Consider the following 19,974-nt stretch of genomic DNA (forward strand, 5'->3'; position numbering starts at 1 on the left):
GTGTCCAAGTCAAAACACAAACTGAATGCTTGAGAAATAATAATGTGTGTTACTTTGAAAATAGAATAGTTAGGATGCTGCTTTTTCTTTTCTTTTTACTGAACTTGAGGACCACTTTTTTTCAAGATTTTAAAAACAAAACAATCTAAGTAAGCTTTATTTAAAAAAAAATTTTGGTACTTCCAGATATTTTTCCATACTTGGGAGCAGTACGCAAGGTTGGTAAGAATCACCATCGTTACCTCTATAAAAGGATTTTATTTTTTCTCTTTCCTTTCAATGTGTATTTCCTTACAGAAATTAATTATCAAAATTTTAAAACCATGTAATTAAGGATTTAATTACTTAAAAACCTTTCTTTTAAAAACTTATAAATTATTATTAACAGCTGTTCCATTGTCATGTATTAAGAGAGAATAATGACTTATTACCTTTTAGATTTACTTCCACGACAAAGGACAGCATGCAGTCAATTTATTCATTCAGAATTACATAATTTCTGTAGCTTCTTCCGCAGATGACTGATGTTGTACATGTGTTACAAATGGTTTGTGATAAGTAAAATATAAATATTTTCAAATACACATTGTTGAGATATCATGTGAATACAGCACCAATAGTGGTACCATGTCATGTCATTTAAAGATAAGATTATTATTTATTGTTATAATTAAATGCTCTTAGACCAACTCCACATGCAGCCTAGAATCTTGTACGCCAAAATTTACATTAAAGTCTTCATTGAGAATCTTTGGTAACAATGTCTATCCTCTACCAAAAAAAGCTCCTCCAACTGTTGTCTACAGAAGTAAACAACGTTAACAAAAAATGGAGAATTTAGTCTAATTTTTGATTTGGAGGAATGTAAATTGCAACCAAAAGCAATTTTAATAACACAACATGAAAATATATTGTAAGCTAGTTGGGAATACTCAGTGCTATATTAACATTTTCTTTCCTGGCAACAAAATATAATACAACAGATAGCACAAATTTCATCATATTTAAGAGAACCAACCAAGTGGTAAATATTACTGACTCCATGTATATTCTCAAACAATTATAAGTAAACCTTAAAAAAAAAAAATTGCAGAAACTGTGTTGGTTGGTTTCAGTATTAAAACAAATGGTACTAGTAGTTGTAGTTATTAGTTCAATATTAAAAATACATATGAGCATATCATTACAGCACAGCTAGCCCCATCTACCCAAGCACGGCTGGCCTGGCGTGGCCCTCTGGGAAACCCACCCTTTCCCCCTCCAGTGCGACTAGTGATATGTGGCGTGAGCATCATAGCCTGTGCCTTTCCAATCAACCCCTCCTCCTCAGACCTAGTACATGCTTTAGAAGCAGTGTCATGTGTCAAGCCTGACCTGTGGTATGCAGCTCAAGTGTCATGGGCTTGCTGGTGATACCAATAGGCTACTAGCAGAGTTTCAGCTGCTGCCCTCGTGATGTAGTACAATCAGGAGGTTTCCAGGCATTTTGACGGACTTTCGCACAAGTTATATAAGGTCCTTGCCGACGAGAGCGTCCGGCAGGGTAGAAAGTTCAGCCGAGAGGCTGACGGCAATACTTTGAGTCCTCGCAGCTATACTGGTGAGTCCTTGCAGCAAAACAGTAGTGATACCAGTGAGTTTTGGTTGGTGATAACATCCAGTAAGCCAGTTCTCCGGGGACGAGCGACTGAGCTGCGACTTCGTGGGCGAAGAGGAAGACCAGAGGTGACGAAAACAAGGCGGAGTTAAAAACACAGTGCATGCGAGTGAGTAGTAGGGACAGTAGTGTACAGACACGAAGGACAAGAGGTATGTATCTAAATTAAGTAGATTAATCAAGTTTTAATCATTTTGCACATGGACATTGGAATGTTTACATTTTAAGATAATATAGTAAATTTTAAACTAGTATAGTAAATAAAGAGACATTTAATTAAATAGAGCTATCCTTACGAATATTATTTCTCAGCAATTCGTAACAATATATATATTTTTTTAATTTGTTTGTTACATGAACTATAAACCCAGTGATAAGTTACATGGCTTGCATTTGAACACAGATACACAATGGACTTCATCCTTAAACTTATGTTGCATGGGCATGCACATTCCACTGCATACTAAACTTTCACCCCCAATGTGCCCAAAGTATAACTCCGATAAATGCCACCGTAAATTTACATGTCATCACCCATCCCCTTCCAATTTCTATCAACATCCCATGTCCCTGGCAGTAACAAAAATATCCCTGTGGCAGCTTCCAAAACAGAATAGTAAGCCAGGCACTTAACAGATCTAAGCTCTTGTTTATTACATGCAAACCTTTCCTTGCTTTGTGATGCAAATATTAAAGTTCTGTTCAAAAGATGTCCCATAGTTGCTTTCAAATGATGGAACTGTTATAACACTTCATCTCTGCTGATCTAAGCACTGCAATTGATGCATTATAATTATATAGAAGAAAAAATATTTAAAAAAAACATAAAACATCCAATTTCTTTAAGATGTGAAAAAAACTCAATTTTTTTTAACTGGCTAACAATTACATGTACTAAAATAATATTGCAAATCTACTAGTAAATTAACCTTTATTTAATAATAAAAACCTTGATATTTAAAAAAAAATCAAAACAATAACATTTATATTTGTTGTCAATAAATTCAAGCCAAAATAATGAACTCACCTCTCGACGAAGGATGGTTCATTAAAATTGCAAGTGGACATTCATCATCATCCAAAATATACTCTCTGTTATTGCTGCCTCCATGATACTCCTTGGTTTCACCATTGTCAGCTGATGCAGAAGTATTTACCTACATAAAAAATACATAAACATGTACCACTAGAATAACAATGTTTTAGCACAAGTAGCAATACTTCTGAGTATATAGGATTGAGGTAAAACCTTAAATTTAACGATAATATATTAATGGACACATTTTAAATAATTATTTCCAGTATTAAATTAAAGGAAGACACATCGTCGGCTGTTATGATGGCCTAAATGAACGCTGTCTGCATGACGGGGGCGTCATACCTACGGCACCTTATGAAAGACAACTTTCAATCCGTGCTAGCTCTTCCTGGCGAAGCATCGTGTCAGTGATGTGTTGTGCCTCTGACGGGTGAAAAAGAGAACCACCCGGTAGTTGAAAGTGAAAAAGGAAAAACAACGGAGTGTCAGATTGGGAGGGACAGTGGAGTCTGTTCACAAGAGCCAAGATAGGCAGTTGGCTGCAATTGCAAAAATGTAGAGCTTAATCTAAAAGTGGTGAAATAAAACAAAAAAATCAAATAAAAGTGTTTTAGAGTGCACCGGTTGCTAACTCAGTTCAAACTCTGCATGTTCGCCGACCTACCTTTGCTTTAGTGATGTGCTCTCCGACTTTCCTCTCTCCCCGCCGTGCGCTTGCTCGGTTGTGTCATGGCTATGCTATAAAGTGTCAGTGACCAGGGGGACGGGTCTCTAGGGCTTGTGGAGGCTTCAGCTCCTACTGAGTTGCTAGTTCGACGTAACATGGTGCAGCAGGAACAGTGACCTAAGTTTTCATGCTACGTTCCTTATTTGTGCTAACAATGCTGGGTACCAGCCCTTGCGAAAGTAATGTATAATGTTCAGCGCATCATTGTTTTTTCTAAAAATAATTTTGTTTTGAAAGTAACTAAACTGTTTCTTGTTTGTGATGTGTACAAATGTAGCAAGGCTGTATCAGGTGAGTGTCTCTTGAGTGCTTGTTTACTTTAATATTTTATTTTGTATTGACATTTCCTTTAGTGATTGTACTCTCTCTGCCCCGTCTGGGCTTTGTTGTTAGTTCGTCAGCTCGTTACCCCGTCTGGGTTGTCCAGTGCCTCTGGATGTTTGAATTCTGTGTGGCTTAACGTAATGTTAATAGTTCTAGTTGTGTTCTTATTGAAGTGTGATTTGCCACATGGCAGACTCGCCTGTCTGCCCCCTTTGACTGGATACTATAGATGTTACTACACCTTTAACTTTGCCTTATGGTGTCTTCATGGGTTTTTTCCCCCTTTGCATTACCCTGAACATGCGGGTCGTATATTCATTATGATCATATTTTCGCCAATTTAAATTCATGTTGTGACTTTTGCTCTTGCTTATATACCTTTTACTCCATCGGTTTGCAATTATTTTGGAAATGGAGCCATGATATATTGATATCTGTTGATTATTTGTACCATGGTAAAATTATTTTATTCCAATTGCTAAGAAGTATTTATACATGAATAAATATTTACGTTTATCATTGTTACCACTTGAAATGTCTTCTTGTTTACTTTGCTTTCAGAACACAGGACCTCTCTGGCTGCCTAATCAAGCTTAGGTGAAGTGTTTATCTTGTCGTCATGCACAAATTTGTAGTCTGCTGGGACTTAGCCTCTCAGGAGGTTGCAAAAGAATATACCAAATAAGGAATATTATGCAAGTGATATATCACTGAAGACACCATTCGTGAGTGGGTTTTTAAAAGGATATACACTAAACAGTTATTATGGTACAGGAGTGTGGAGTCGATAAAGTGAGCAGAGTCAAGGGATGTTCCACTCGACTTAAAAGTTGAGTACGTTTTACTCAACAAGACGAAACTTGACAATCTTTTCTTATAACACGATACATATTTGACATGTGCAACGAACATAAAATCATGTACAATTATTTTGCAAACACCTTACTGAGTAATCTCATATTAACATTATCACAATTTTTTTAAAGTATGGTAAATTTTTTATGGCCTGTGCGAATTATTCTTAAATACGAATACCAAAATGTTCTCTAATACAAATATCAAATTAGAATAGTAAAAATCAGATTAGAATCGCACTAAAAAATTTTTTTTTACATCATGTAACAAATACATAGGAGAAAAAAAGTTAAAGTGTAATGTAGTGGCTTCTGGTAAATTAAACAAATGATACTAAAATGAAAGGTTGGTTATGTTAAGTCAGCTACAATAGTTATATGTAAAATGTTTGTTAAAATATTTAAATTATGAAATGAAAAATTGGTTTTATGTATGCAGCTAACATAACTTAACCTAACCAACCAACCTTTCATTTCAGTTCCTATTTGCCTTATTTTCCCGAACCTGCTACTTTACATATATTGATCCAGAAAATTTTCACGAAATGCAAAATACTGAGAAATCCAATGCAATCCATTTCACAAAAAAAGTGAATATTTTAAAATGGTGTATTCAAAATTAGTGATTATATAAGCTCATAATTACATATTTAAACCATTTTTATTCTTCACTTTTTGTTGTTAATGGCAGCAGGTAAACTGTATCTTAGTTCTGAAATATTATAAATACACTTTCTGCTAATTTACTCTGGAATCCAAAAACATTATTTAATTTTTTTTATAAATTTTTTGGGATGCAATGTCTGTTTCATCATAGATACATACAAGTAAGCAACTACTGTGTTGCATGTTGTTAGATCATTTGTGATTATTGATTTATAAGCCATTGACACTATGGCGTTTACTTCTTTTAATGGTCATTGCAATGAAGTGTCCATGTTTTGTGGTGTTGTAGGCAATGGTTGCTGATATTTTTTTTCCCCACCTCTGGTGTGTGTGACAAAATGAATACAAACATGAATAAAAATAATATTTTGTTTTCAAATTTCAAATTACAAATAAGCAGTGTTTTGAATCGTTCACACAATTTTTCTGTTACTGTTTAGCGATACATTAGTAAAAAAAAACTTTGAGAACTTGTTGCATGTTTAAAACATCACTAATTTTTCATGTTTTTGATTATGAAGTTTTAGGAAAACATTAAAAAAAGAGTATTTATATCGGACAAATGACAAACTCACAGGGTGTGCTATTCAAATGTTCGTAAGAAAACTAATATTTGTTATTTTGAAGTGTTAGTATTCGAGGCTGAATTGAATAGTTTATTATTCGTTTTCCAAAATTCAAATAATTGCACAGGCCTAATAAGTTTACATAATTAACTGCCGGAAAAAAGTTAAATGTTTATTACCACATTCAAGTTTCAGAACATTGAAAAAGATGCCATTTTGGAATGACCTGGTGTATGTCATAGATTTGTAACATAGAAAACCAAATACAGAAAGTAAAATATTTGGTCTGGAATTAAAATCTACAGCTAAAATCATTATAATCACTGTTTGGCATGAACCATTAAGTGTTGCACTATGTATCGTCATATCTTTGATCATCTAGTAAAAAATGACGGACTGCTTTATTTTTATCTACAAAAAAATAATTATTTATTTTACATGCAATTAAATGTCTTTTCTGTAAATAAATTTTTTAAGTGACATTTTGAAAATGCTTAAAAATAGCCTTTTTTGTAAGATGGGACATTTGTTATAAACCAGAAAAAGGCAGAAGAAAATAAAGCTAATAATAAGTTAATTTTGTTTGTTGACATTTTTTGTTTTGGTAACTTTATAGTTAATATGCATGATTTTTGGCATGGCTATTAAATGGCATTAAAAAAATTACCTAAAGATTTAGTGTATATACTATCTATCAACAATGGATTAAACTCTGGATGCCTCCCCAATTATGCGGTAAGTGGAACCACCAACCTAAGTTTATCACTAAATTTATTGTTTTATATTTTGAAAATTTTGTTGCCATCAGCTTGTTTCTTTACGAGTTTTTGTTTTATAACTGCCTGTTCTTGTGTGCGCAGTAGTTTTCCAGTCTCGGATCTTCCAGTTTTGGATTCTGGTTCTATAGCTAAATCTTCCCACCAGACTACCCTGTGGGTACTTTTCTCTGAGTTCTCAGGAGACGCGTGAATGCCAGAAGCCTGCACACTGATTAGCATCCAGCTCCACTCCTTCAACCAACCACCACCAGACATTCGGCACGCAATATCAGCCAAGTTCAATGGAATGTGAATTATATTATTATGGTTTTACACCAGATTAGTTTTGGTCCAAGGATCACACCTTAGGGGCAATGAAATGAGCTTAAAAAAAATATCTCAAATGGATTCACCTGCAAAAAAGATTAATTTTGTCTCGATTTTAATCAGCAAAATTATGTAAACTGCTAGAAAGAAAATACTATTCACTGGCCAGTTTTATTTTCTTCTTTTACTTTTTTTTCGAGAACCAGAAACAATCTTTGTTACTTTTTCTGCTTTTAGTTTACTTAAAAATCCATTCAAAAATGGCTATTAATCATTAAATATGAGCAACAAACCAGCTTACTTTTTATATAATTTATTTCAGGTTTAACTTAACGTTCCACTGAAATGCAGGTAGCAAGTGAGTATCTGCATTCCTTTCTTAAATTTCATTTTGAATTATGTTTTTCCTCCCTAGAACACCTTCCACACATAGACGTAGTCTTCTTAACGCTGGGCAACATAAACGCCAGGAACATAAAATTATTCTCAAAAATGTCTCTAATCACTCGAGTTTGACTCGATTTTTAAGGACTAAAAAAAAATTATGAAGTGTGGACTCAACTTGGCTTGACTCGAAGGTATTTATTATTATTGAAATCGACTCGACTCGACCCAAAAATTTGCAACTCGTCCATCTCTAGTAACAAGAGCAAATGAATTAAATACACTAAATTAAAATGTAACTAAAAATTAATCTTGTAGATCATTTTTATTTCCCAAAAATCTGGATTGAGAAAGCCTGAACTATGTCAACTTTCAAAACTACAGTGTATACTGTTTTCACATACATGGGCTGTTTCACAGACATGTATTTAGTCATCATTTTGTAACATCATTTTGTAACTCTTTCTGATAAAATGTGGTTAGCAGTTAGTGCAGTTGCTTGTTATGTCAAAAATCACAGTGATTATCTTGCTTTTACTGTAGCTTAAATTATGCTTTACATCATGTCTTGATTTTACAGGATTTTATTTCAAGGTCAAAAGTCTGACTATATTGCTACACCTATGTATAGCATTAAAATCCATGCACAATGAATGTAAATATTTTAGGTCTTAGGTTACTTAAGACTGGTTGTAAATATGACTTAAGATAAATCAAGTTGAGCATTTTAAACCTTTGGCATTAAATAAGCCTCCATTATTAACATTATTAACTACTGTCATTCCAGTAATAGAATAATAAACAATTTATTTAGATTTTTGGGTTAAATCAAACCTGAACAAGGCAGAAATTATGAGGATCCACTTCTTTTTCAAGTCCATATTTGGCCAGCATCTCCTTAACAACTTGTTGTGCTGTATCTCGAACAGAAAGAAGCAGTGTCTTGTACGGCACATCACGACACAAGGATTCTCCATATATTTTTAGTGTTCCACCAGTGTCGGGCCCACCATCTTTGCTTCTAAACTGCTGCAATTTACGCTCCAGCTTCTGCTGACGTCTCCGCCTCATCACAGCCTCAGGATTTGAGATGGACCGTGTAAAACTTGTTTCTGGAAGCTCTAAAAATGTATCAAAAGTTCATGTTAGTGATAAAATATTTCTTGCTTTTAAATAAATAATCTCACAGAAACAAGTAGCCTACAATGATATAATAATAAAAATTGCCAACATAACAATCTGGACTAATGTAATTTTCTACTTGCCCTTGGTTGGACAACATAGTATAAGATGATAATGACGACAACTGACATACTGAAACACAACACTTTGAAACATTATTCTTGCATCATTTGCTTAGAATTTTAGTAGAAATTCCAGTATCATAATGAATTACTGCATTTAAAACTACAGCATGATTTGATAACTGCAAATTTGGTTTAGTAAACATTGGTTACAACCTTAATAAATGTAAATTACAAACTAGTCTCTAAAGTAATTACATTCATCTTAAAAAATTTCACCATTCCGTTTAGGCCCAAGGATTTTACATACCCAAGTTGCTCCCACTCCTAAAAATCCTTGAACCAAAACTGTTCAAGGCCTCAATGCATGAACTTAAGTAGAAAAGTCATTTATCATAGCCTTAAACATTAAAATACTTTATATGTGGCTTTAGGCATTCTAAAGCTATCTATACCAAATATAAAGACAAACACTTCAGAAATTAAACTTCAATAGACCAAATGGGCTTGTGAAACATCTCCTTCAGTAATGGCATGGGCGAAGACAACGAACATGACATCCTGCCATAGGATACGGTGGTACATGTCCTTAAGTGTAGCTCTAGGGTTAACACCAGCCTGGAATAATCCACACTTTGTCTTTTCAGTGCAGAGTGGAATAAAAAGTGTGCTGGGTCCTTTAAAAAGAGGTGATGTAGTAAGTACGCTGTTTTTGCTGTCAGCCGTTCAGAGTCGTAACCATCTCATACCGGTGCTGTTAATTATAGGAAGACAGACAAACATATAAGATGTTCTTGATTGCGATCCCCTTCAAAACAAATAAATCAAAGTATGACCACTGTCAAATTTGCAAGTCACTGGTCATGGGTTCTAGCAGTAAGCTTCCTACATTTTTTTTCTTCTTTCATTTATTGCACCACATTCATCTTGTCACTGAAAAAACCCTTTCTGCACCTTCAAGGTACTCATTTCATATTCCAATCTACTTTATACGTGGTCAAATTTCATATCATTCCTTTCATTGTCTTATTTCACTACCAAAGTTCTCTTTCCTGGTACATCATCTAAAACTGTCTATATTCCAATGTAAATTATCACTGTTTTTATTTTGATTTTACATCTTGCTGAAAGTGAGGTTACTACAGATGGAAACCCACAACACCAAAAATCAAGGACTTGGCTATGGCTTATGGTTCGGAACTATCCCAGCACTTATTTGGAGTGATTATAGAACTTTAGCAAAACTAAAATCAGGATAGATTGACCGAGATTTGAACTCAGATCCTCCCTGCACTCATACCTCTCTTAAGCTCACCCATATGATCTGGTCAGGCAGTGATGGAGTATGCAGCAATGTCTCAAGTTGTGAATAATATCCACTCTCTTAAATGGCAGCAAAAACTACCAATAATGGTCACATTATCATCACCATGTTACAGACTTATCAAAACGGACCACCTTGGCCACTTCCGTAACGTTCAGCCAATCCATCTGAAAGGTGTAAATGGGAGCTGGATATGAGCAGCTTGAAGTTTCATTCAATCCTGAAAGATTTGAATTTTCTAGAAGACTATTGAGGGCCTACATCTATTTTAAGTTCATCTGGAATTCAATACAGTGAAAACCAGGGCTTCAATCTACTGATTATTGGCTGGCTTGTAGTATATTTCAAATGAACTAAATCAAAAAACCCTAGTAACTGTCTGCTATGACCAAGTAATAAAACCTTAGAAACTAGAATAGGTTAGAAGCAATGCATATCCATAGGCCATACTTCACTAAGCCATTCTTGTGAAGAGTCTTTGTAGTTTAGGGCAAGTAATACATTTCTGAACATATTAAGTCATTCCTGGGAAGAAAATATGATCTCTTAGAAGTTTCAAGCAGCCTTGGACTCCCTTGTAAGCATGACACAGGTGTAAAACAAGCACTTTCATGGTCTCTGGGATAAACGTATGAGTCCATTTTGAATATTCTTTCATCATAAACACGTTCTTCTTCTCTTTCATTCCAGTATTTTTGAATATTTGATCTTAACAGGCTATGCTTCTTAGGTCATCCATGTAGTATGGTGTTGTGCATGTCTGACAGTTCTTCACTTGAGTCTTATTACTTTCTTTAGGTCTGAAGTTCACTTGTTTGTCACTGAAATCACGACATGAAGATCAAAGGTAGGTGGTACTAGAGTTTCTGCCACACTGTCAAAACCTTGGTTGAGGGTATCTCCAATGTACTATTATGAACCTTTTTTTTGTGTCATGGTAGGATTACATGAAAGTACCTCAAGCAGGATTCTTTATAGCCTTCCAAATACATTCAGAAATAGATATTTTGAAAATTTGACTTATGGTTCGATTCCACTTGTAAATGTTGATTACCCCAGATAAACTCATAAAATTTCTTGCCCACCGTTAAATTAGCAAGGATTTTTTTTCCAGCTGGCTGTAATTCAGTTGGACTTAAGTAAGTGCTTTGAAACATACAATATTGGTTGATCCACTACTGTTCCCACTGAATGTATCTAGATGCAAGTAGCCAGTGTTACTAGTTTTGTACGTTCGTAATACCTTAACACTGGTGGGACCATAAACTTTGCTTGTTCTCAAATGCTTAATTTTTTTTGTGGCCCCAATTCCTGGCCATGTATTTTTCAAGATTCTGTCAAAATGGGGCCAACAGTTCATAAACATTTGGGATGTATTCTGACAGAGAAGTTACCCTGTCAAAAAAACTCTGTAATTCTTGTCCAATGGTTTTAACCTTTTACAGGTCTGGTAACATTCCTTCATTTGACCGGATATGGCCAAGGCATTTAAACTGTTCTTGTTTAATTAGGCAAATGCTGGAATTTAGTTTTAATCCAGCTTGCTTCAGTTTGTGAATAGCTTTTCCTGTAGGGGCTTTTAACTAATCTTAGGTTGAAGTATGGATTAAAATGTCATCCACAGAACCTTCAGTGTCTGTGAAAGTGTGATTCATAATTTTCTGAAAAAATTCAGGAGCCAAAACTAATCCAAATTACATGCATATCTTCCCCAAGTTGTTGCAAAAGTACGGTATTTGATGTTCTGCTTGACACCTTTATTTGCCAGAAACCCTTTTTGCAGTCCAACAAAGTTAAGTAATTTGATCCTTTTAAACAACTGTGATTTATTCAATTGTTTGAAGAGTAAATTGTCTCCTGTTCAAGTCTTTGTTGATGTCAAATGGGTTAATATATATACGAACCTGTATGTTTTGATTAACTACCACCATCTCTACAGATGCTGGAGAGAGTTCTGTGATAGGTTATATCATTGGATATCATGTTATCCAGTTCTTCCTTAACCTTATCTCGTATAGGATAAGGAACCTTCTTGGGTGGGTACATTTTCACATTCAATTGATCAATAAGATCTGTATCATACTCAAAACCCTTTAAACCTCTAATGACACCAAACAATAAGCCATTAGTGTCAATTGTTTCAAGTCTTTTTGATGAAACACAGATTTTCATATGATTTTCCTTCCCAAAACACAGTGATGTCCATTTTCAGCTATCAAAAACTATGCACCATGGCAACTTTTTTCTGTTAGTTACCACACATGACTTTGCTTCATGAAGTACTGGTATTGAGTCTCTGCTGAATGACTAGATATTTTGTTTTTGATGGAGAGATATTTAACTTACACGTGTATGTACTTACGATAGGTAAAATATCACACTTTGCATTCGTATCAAGTTTCCAACCTGACTGCAACTGGTGAGTAATGTTCGAATTTCCATTCAATCTGATGCCTTCTATCTTTAGAAAAACATGAAACCATAAATGGGTCTTCAGACTCACCTATCTTAGGTGTTCTGGTTAGGTCTTGTGTTCACTTGCCTTGACCTACACATCTGTACACAAAGTTCTTTTTTTCCATACTTCCTGCTGGATTTATTTGAATGCAGGACACTGTGTGGATGGATAAACCCATACTTGGAGCACTGGAAGTCTGTTGATGATAACTGTCTCTTTATAACCAATTGCAGTCTTTTCCCCACTTGTTCTAAGCAAACTGTATCAATATTTGCAGAATGATATGACATTATAGAACTACTTAGTTGTTGTTTTTTAAGTTATGCCACACTGCAGATTTTCACTGCTTAATCAAATGTTAGTTTTTTTTTTTTTTCAGCCAGTAGTTTTTATTGCATCTATCTTGTCACTAGCAATACTAATAACCATTTTATCACAGAGCAAACTGTCACATAAATTTTGGAAATCATATTTTTTTCCTTAGTGATTGTTGTGAAGGAATCATCAAAGGGTTGGCATTTCACTAGTATGATTTTATTAAAAATGTTATATTGACCTTTTCTTAATCCAGTAGACTACAGATTACTGAAACTTATTGAATAATTTTTGGATGGTCTTCACCAATTTCTTGGAATATGTTTTAAATATTTGGACTAAGTACAACTGCTTGAACAGTGTTTGAAGTGTTATGCATGTGTCTCAAGTATTAAAAATAAAGCAACAGAGAAAAGGATCACAAATGGTTACACATGATGTTGGGAGTAAAAAATGAATTACCAATTTTTGATGACTTAATTGAAAAACATAGCAACAGGTAATATTGTAACAATTCTGTAACTGATACTGCTTTGTGACAAACTACAACTTTTCATTTCAAAACACTCTTAGTTACTTAAAATATAAAAATAAAAACATTAAGTTAACCTGTATAAAGTTTCTCAGCTACTCCTGAATCATTGCCATTCGGTGTACTGGGCGATTTAGCTTTATTCTGCTTCTCTATCTTTTTCAATTGTTTCTTTTCACGTTTTGACAGTTTCCGTCGGAAACTTGACCCACAATCTTGGGTAAAGCCAACTGCAGGTACCTGAAAAAAATTAGTATATCAGTTAAAAGACTACAAAAGTATCGAAAATCCTGGAAAGTGTAAAATCAGTGAGAGTAAGAAATTGGCTACTGGTAAAATCATGGGCTCAAGGGAGAAGATATATTATACAGAGTTTGGAAATCCATGTTACCATTACTAGCACATAAAAAGCTAATAATGCAGGATAATGAAATGAAGAAATATTGAAAATAATAGAAATTGGAATAAGCCAAAAAAAGCAAAATTTATAAAAATGTATAACAGAGCACTACGAAAAATAAATACTACAGCTGAAAGCCATGGAAAATGCTCAAAATGATACACAAAACATAAGCTTTAAATCAGAAAGAAAGACATCAGATACAAAGAAAGTAAACCTACATAGAAATCGGCAAACAGCTAAGCCATAGGAGAATATAAAAATACAGGAAGGTAAATATAAACGAGTCTACAAAAGTAAACAGAATACAGGCAATATAATGAATGTTTCCTGAGTGTTGTAATAATGCTATTCATCAAAATGTTAAACAAGAAAAACCAAATGTCTATATTAATAAATGCCAGAGATGAACATAACTACTGACTTTTTAAAAAAATAAACAATGTGTGCCTAATTTAAAAATAAAGTTAACCATATTTTTTTTAAATATATAGGTGCTGTGTTACTCAATAACTCACATATAAAAAGACAGAAAAGAGTTTGTTCCAGAAACACAACAGTTATTTGATTAGATATGTGATTCTTTTCCCCCAAATGTAAATTTGCCTACAAATTTGGCAAAACACCATTACATAACATGCAGTTAAGGAAAACAACATGAGGCATACCCCAGTTATGTAAAATTCTGTTTGGGAATATAAGATAGGGATATCGTAGAGGTAAAATTTTAGGGGAAATATTGGCGTTTTCTTACTCTCTCAGTAAATCTGCATTTGGGGAAAATCACTGTGAAGCAAATTGCCGTTTTTGTTTTTGTTTGCAATCAGGCAAAACAAAAATAGATTATACAAGTAAACATACGTCCAAAATTGTGTCCTTTTCATTGAATGTGCGTCTAAAATTGTGTCCTTTTCGTTGAATGTACGTCCCAAATGTGCATCTTTTTTTATAACTGTGCTTTCCATGTCGTGGAAAGATCCTAAAATATTGGTTGACAGGTTAAGACTTCTATTTGCTTTGCAAAATGTTGAAAATTTATCTATCACCAAAGAAACATGGATTATACTTCATTAACTAAGTGGTGCGGGCTATATAGGATGAATGACATGTAACCTGCATAAATATCTTTGCAGCCATATTACCAGCGTGCCTTACTTAGCCATCATTGTATAGAGAAAATAAGCCATTACTCAATCACGCATCTGTCACATGCACAGATGGCACCATATTCACGCCATCCATGATGCAATTTAAGGTAAATTTAACCTCGTGTGTGACGTTCACAAAGGCATAGCCTTGAAGTACATTTAACAATCCGAGCAGGAGTGGTGGTGTTTCAGAGTTCACTCTGCCACAGTAGGTATAATTCCAACAAGTGCTCACCAGGAGTTCTAAGACTTACAAGTATGTAATTTATTGCATAAATTTGACAATTGCTCATTTATGGTAACCCCCACATTTTAACATTAGGGTTTATAAATGACATGAAGAGACTGAGTCAGCAAGACAGAGGGATGCCAATCCTCACCCACTCCCTTTGACAATGGCAAAATGTGTCCCTTTCCATAGGAAGTGTGCTGCATGGAGGCAAGCGTAGGAGCGAGCTCGAGCAGTTTTGGGCGGCACCAGTTAGGGCTGCCCCTTCAGCATCCACCAGGAGCAGCCAGGGTACACTAACAGCCCTGTGCAGGACCAAAGCCTAAACAGATTAAACCTGCGCCCGAGTTCCATAAGTGCTGGTAGCCGACTATAGCGCAATTGAAATCAACTTTCATCGACAACAAGTTCGGTCAAAAGTACGATTGTGCCTGGCTGTGGTTCCAGAAAGATTTGAAGACAGCAACTGCAGCTGTGGCCTTGCAGGTGCTGTTTTCCAGGAGATGCTATAACCCGAGCTCTGCCACGTCTGCTTGGACACGTGCAAGCATCGACAGGTGACACGTATGAGCAAGAGCAACTGGTACCAGTGCCCTCCACACCCTAGCCGTTTGCAGCTAGGTACGATGGAGAAGAGGCTCACCCCAGTTGCCACACATGCAGATAGAGACAGTTACGGCCTGCAAGGCAGCAAGTCATTTCCGTGCCCTAGTGTCCTCTGCAGCACACACAAGGCATTTCACGTACCCCACTGTGGCTGCATCTCCGATATAGTCAAATATTTTTTTCATCATCATAGAATAGCATCATCTGATAGTTAGTGGTGCTGGACTGGGTGGTTTGGGTTTCTCTCTGGGTTCTGACGAAGAAACCCGGGAAGCTTCGTGTCTCAAACTCTAACATAACTTATATCTTTAAAGCTAGGGAACTAACGAACTAGCACAGAAAAAATAAATTGATTTCTCAAGTAGTTTCCAGCACTCACTTTCCTTAAGAGAAAAAAACAATAATAACTGAAACTTGATTGTCTGAGATAAAACTATAGTGAAAATGAAATTTTTAGGACCAGAAATATAGCTAAGTGCAAATACGTAAAAAAGGCAATTAGATGACATGAAGTTATACCAGCAGCACAGCAAAATTAGGCAAAACAGAGATAGAAGAAATGTAGGTAGATACAACTAAAGTAATAAAATTTAAGCAAAATACTGTTTGGTAAAAATCCTGTAGGCTAAACAATATTAGGAAAAATGAAATTAAGCATAATTCAATTTCCTTTTTCTAGCTTCAAAAACTTGCATTTTAGGAGTGTTTTCATTAGGCAAAAGGCAATAACGGGAATGGCAGTTAGGCACGACATAGACAGAATGCAATTTGGCACAATGCCGCCTTGGTAAATCACCTTTATGGAAAAATGAAAAATGTATAATGCAAATTGCTTTTAGGAAAAACGGAGTGTACTTGACTAAACTAGTTCCATGTTGTAGTAAGTAAAATTGCCTATCACACTTTTGGTAAAATTGGTTCTCGGCACATTTCCAAAAAAAAATTTGGATGAACATGCAGTCTTAGGTGTATTAGACTATTTTAGAGTGTACACTGCCACAAACTGACTAGCTCACCAGCATGAAAAACTATATAAATTATACTTTTTTTTTTCTTTTTTTACTTAATGCATAACTGTAAGCTATGAAGGCTACTGAAAAGTAACCACTAAAGTTACTTTTTTTATATGACATCAGTCACATTTTCTCAATCCCAAACTTACTGTATTATTGAGAGCACTGTTTTATCCACTACTGGCCACTGTGTTTTACGTTCACAGGGATACTGCAGGCCTTAACTTCAGTGGTCCTGGAACCCACAAAGTCTCCCCCCCCCCCTTCAATTTTTTACGTTAGCAGTTGTTTCCCTGAATTTGTGCTGTTGCCTGTCTCTGCCACTTAGACAAGAAGTCTGACTTCTGGGCAGTGTGAAGATGACAGCTGATGGGAAGACAGGAGAAGAAAGTCAGAAGATTAGGTTCTTAAATAAACTGAGCATGTCGAACTAGTGGTGATGAAGGATGTCCATTAATCAAACGTAGGACTGGGTTAGAAACACTGAGGCCGTTAAGGTACAGATGTCGATGTAATAGTTTAGTGTTACTTACAGTAGTTTTATTTGGTCTAAAATTATTTCTCCTTTACTGAAATATACTCACAATGGTAGTGTCATCAATTCTCCTCAGCAGAAACCTTCCTTCTCTATCATCCATATGCCAGTTGAGTTGCACCAGCAATGGTTTTTCATCCATACCCAACCTTCGTTCATCTAAAAAAGATAAAAAATAAATTAGAGGTGGGACGATACCACACTTTCGATACTCGATTCTGTATTGTTTTTTCAGTTCGATACTTTCGATACTCCAGGGAAAAATATTTTCCCATTAAGTAACAATTATTACAAATAACATAAATTAGTTTTAAACTATATAAATTCAATCTATCATACCAGCACAATGTCAGATTAAACTTAAATACATAATGTGTAAATAATTGCATTATATTAATGAAAGATATCAATTCATCATTATATATACATATAATAAAACCACCAGAAATGTAAAATACAGTCCAAAATCAAGTAAAGCTGACATGAGAAACAGTGGCCTTACAAAATGTTTGAAGTCCTTTCTTGAAGGGGGGGAAAAGTCACCAAACCTAAATTAGAAATAAAAAATTAGGCTATTGTAAAAAGAAAATCAGAAATTTTTGCTTGTTTGTTTCATTTTACAAACAACTTTATGCAACAGAACAATTTTCAATAAAATTTTAACTTGAGAAACGTAAAATACAAAACAATCCGATCGTAAGAAAACAATAACAAAAGGGTATATTCAGTTCAAAGATTAATGAAAGGATAAAATATGAGATCCGTGCCTTGGTAAAGCACGTGCACCATTTTCATAATCATTGCTAGTTTGCGCCACTAGTCTCGCTTGGTGCTGGCCATAGATGCTACTAGCAAAGTGCACAGCTTTCCTGATACTATTCATATCTATGGTGCGATATAGTTATTTTCTTACGTTTGCAAAGGTAAACAATGAACATTTTTCAAAATAAAAGCATTAATTAAAACGTAATTTATCAGGAGGAATATATCTAACAAAAAATTTGTGAATTTTAGGACTTTTCCGCTTCGTAAAAACGTATGAAACGGGAAATTAATGATTTTATAAGTGTATGTTCCGGGAAAGTAAACCATTGTAAATATAGTACTTTCGGCGGGACCACAATTAATCGGCGTATGACACGGGAAAATGTATGAAACGGGAAGTATCATCGAGGTTCTACTGTAGTTGTATTTTGTACGATGGCGACTCAAAACTTAATTCAAGACAAATGAACAAGCATTCCGGTATCGAAAAAATGTATCGAACTTACAGTTTCGATACTCGATACTTTGCGATACCGTCAAGTATCAAAGGTATCGAGGTATCGAAGTATCGAAAATCCCATCACTAAAATAAATCAATGTGACATTTTATAAACACAATAATTTTGAGGGTATTACAGATGACCACTTAAGAAACCAAAGTTGACTAATTGATCATGAATGGTATACTTGGCTGCCAACAAGTGACATTTTTATAAAAAAAATTGTGCACATATTCATGCATTCTCATGTGTTTTTGAAATTTTTTCTTTAAACTTTGGGAATGTGTTCCTATTACTTACTCAAGCAAAATTTTTACATACACAATAGTCCAGGAACACCTGGTTCACTTGGAATCAGATAACACACACATGAGTTTCAAGGGGCACCACAACATGACACCTCACACTGCTACACACAAGATATCTCCAACTCCCACTAAATCATAAAAGATTCTAGTTGATATAAGATGTCCAGAAGTTTCACAGAAATAAATAAATAATTGATGGAGGATACTGCTAATACTTCCACAGATACAACCTAATGATCTATTAAATCTCTAATGCTACGCTGTCAAGGAAACATTCTTTCAGCCAGAATAAGCTACTACCTATAATTTACTCACGCTTACCTCCATTCTCGTGAATCTCATAGAGTGCATACTCAGGTAATGAGAGCATACGCATGTCTGCTCGAAACTTTTCTATTAAAGTCTCGATAACTGCCTGTGTAGTTGCATCTGAAGCTACCCTGATGCATTTTGTTGCCACCTTCTGACCTGAGTCCTGGAAGTAGAATCGCATTACCCCATGGAACTCCAAGTCCTGTAAAAAAAAACACATCAAACATTAATAATACAATAACATACTTAGCTCCTGGAAAACACCTCATTAAATTTCCCAAAAACATTGGAAACATTATAAAAAGAACACTAATGCGGAAGAGGGCATCTAGGGTGACTATACTTGTCACTGTCCCCCGCAAGGACAGAAGGCAGTGACAGTCCCGACAACTTGCTAGGAGCAGTCACATTTACACATGGTAAACAAAACATTGCAACTTTAAATCACTAAAAACAGTGAGTTGTTAAACACTACGATTATCATGATAGCTGCTCATTACTTGCAAGCCTGTGAGCAGAGAAAAAAATGCCAAATTTTTTTTAAGGAGGGCCAAGTAACAGGTGTTAGCGAAAAAAAATATGTTTTACTTGTTGGTGCTTTTAAGGGGTATTGATCCCTAAATTAAAATTGCTCAGATAAAGATTTCCTATCTTGAAATTGTTCATTACGTTACAAATATGAGTTCCTGTGAAGAAAATAAAAAATAAAAAAAATATATTAATGAATTTTGAACAATTTAATTAAAATTTTATCATGTTTTGCAGAACCTCCAGCATGAAGCAAGTGCAACATTTTTTTCAAGTAACTTGTTTTTACAAAACAATAAAGTATAAAGAATGCCCTGATGCAAAAAGATTCTTAAAACTGTGCTTCAAAAATTTAAAATATTGAGATTTAAATTCAGATGAAAATACATTTTTTCAAGTGGCGCTCTAATAACTTTCAACACTAAATTAAATGAGTTTGTATCAAAAAGGTAGAA

The 19,974-nt window shown here is 34.8% G+C and overlaps 1 protein-coding gene across 5 annotated transcripts in view; it reads right to left on the reverse strand.

Moving 5' to 3' along the window:
* The window catches only part of LOC134529650 (afadin), a 178,899-nt gene that overhangs the window by 135,871 nt on the left and 23,054 nt on the right, over positions 1 to 19,974 (reverse strand). For all 5 annotated transcript variants that reach the window (XM_063363968.1, XM_063363971.1, XM_063363970.1 and 2 more), the window contains exons 3-7: positions 19,001 to 19,193; positions 17,156 to 17,265; positions 13,253 to 13,415; positions 8,137 to 8,423; positions 2,685 to 2,814 (exon numbers count right to left, since the gene is read on the reverse strand). In XM_063363968.1, coding sequence (XP_063220038.1) covers positions 2,685 to 2,814; positions 8,137 to 8,423; positions 13,253 to 13,415; positions 17,156 to 17,265; positions 19,001 to 19,193 — 883 coding nt within the window. The remainder of the gene's footprint in view (positions 1 to 2,684; positions 2,815 to 8,136; positions 8,424 to 13,252; positions 13,416 to 17,155; positions 17,266 to 19,000; positions 19,194 to 19,974) is intronic.

This window comes from Bacillus rossius, chromosome 2, assembly GCF_032445375.1.
Source record: "Bacillus rossius redtenbacheri isolate Brsri chromosome 2, Brsri_v3, whole genome shotgun sequence".
NCBI lineage: Eukaryota > Metazoa > Arthropoda > Insecta > Phasmatodea > Bacillidae > Bacillus > Bacillus rossius.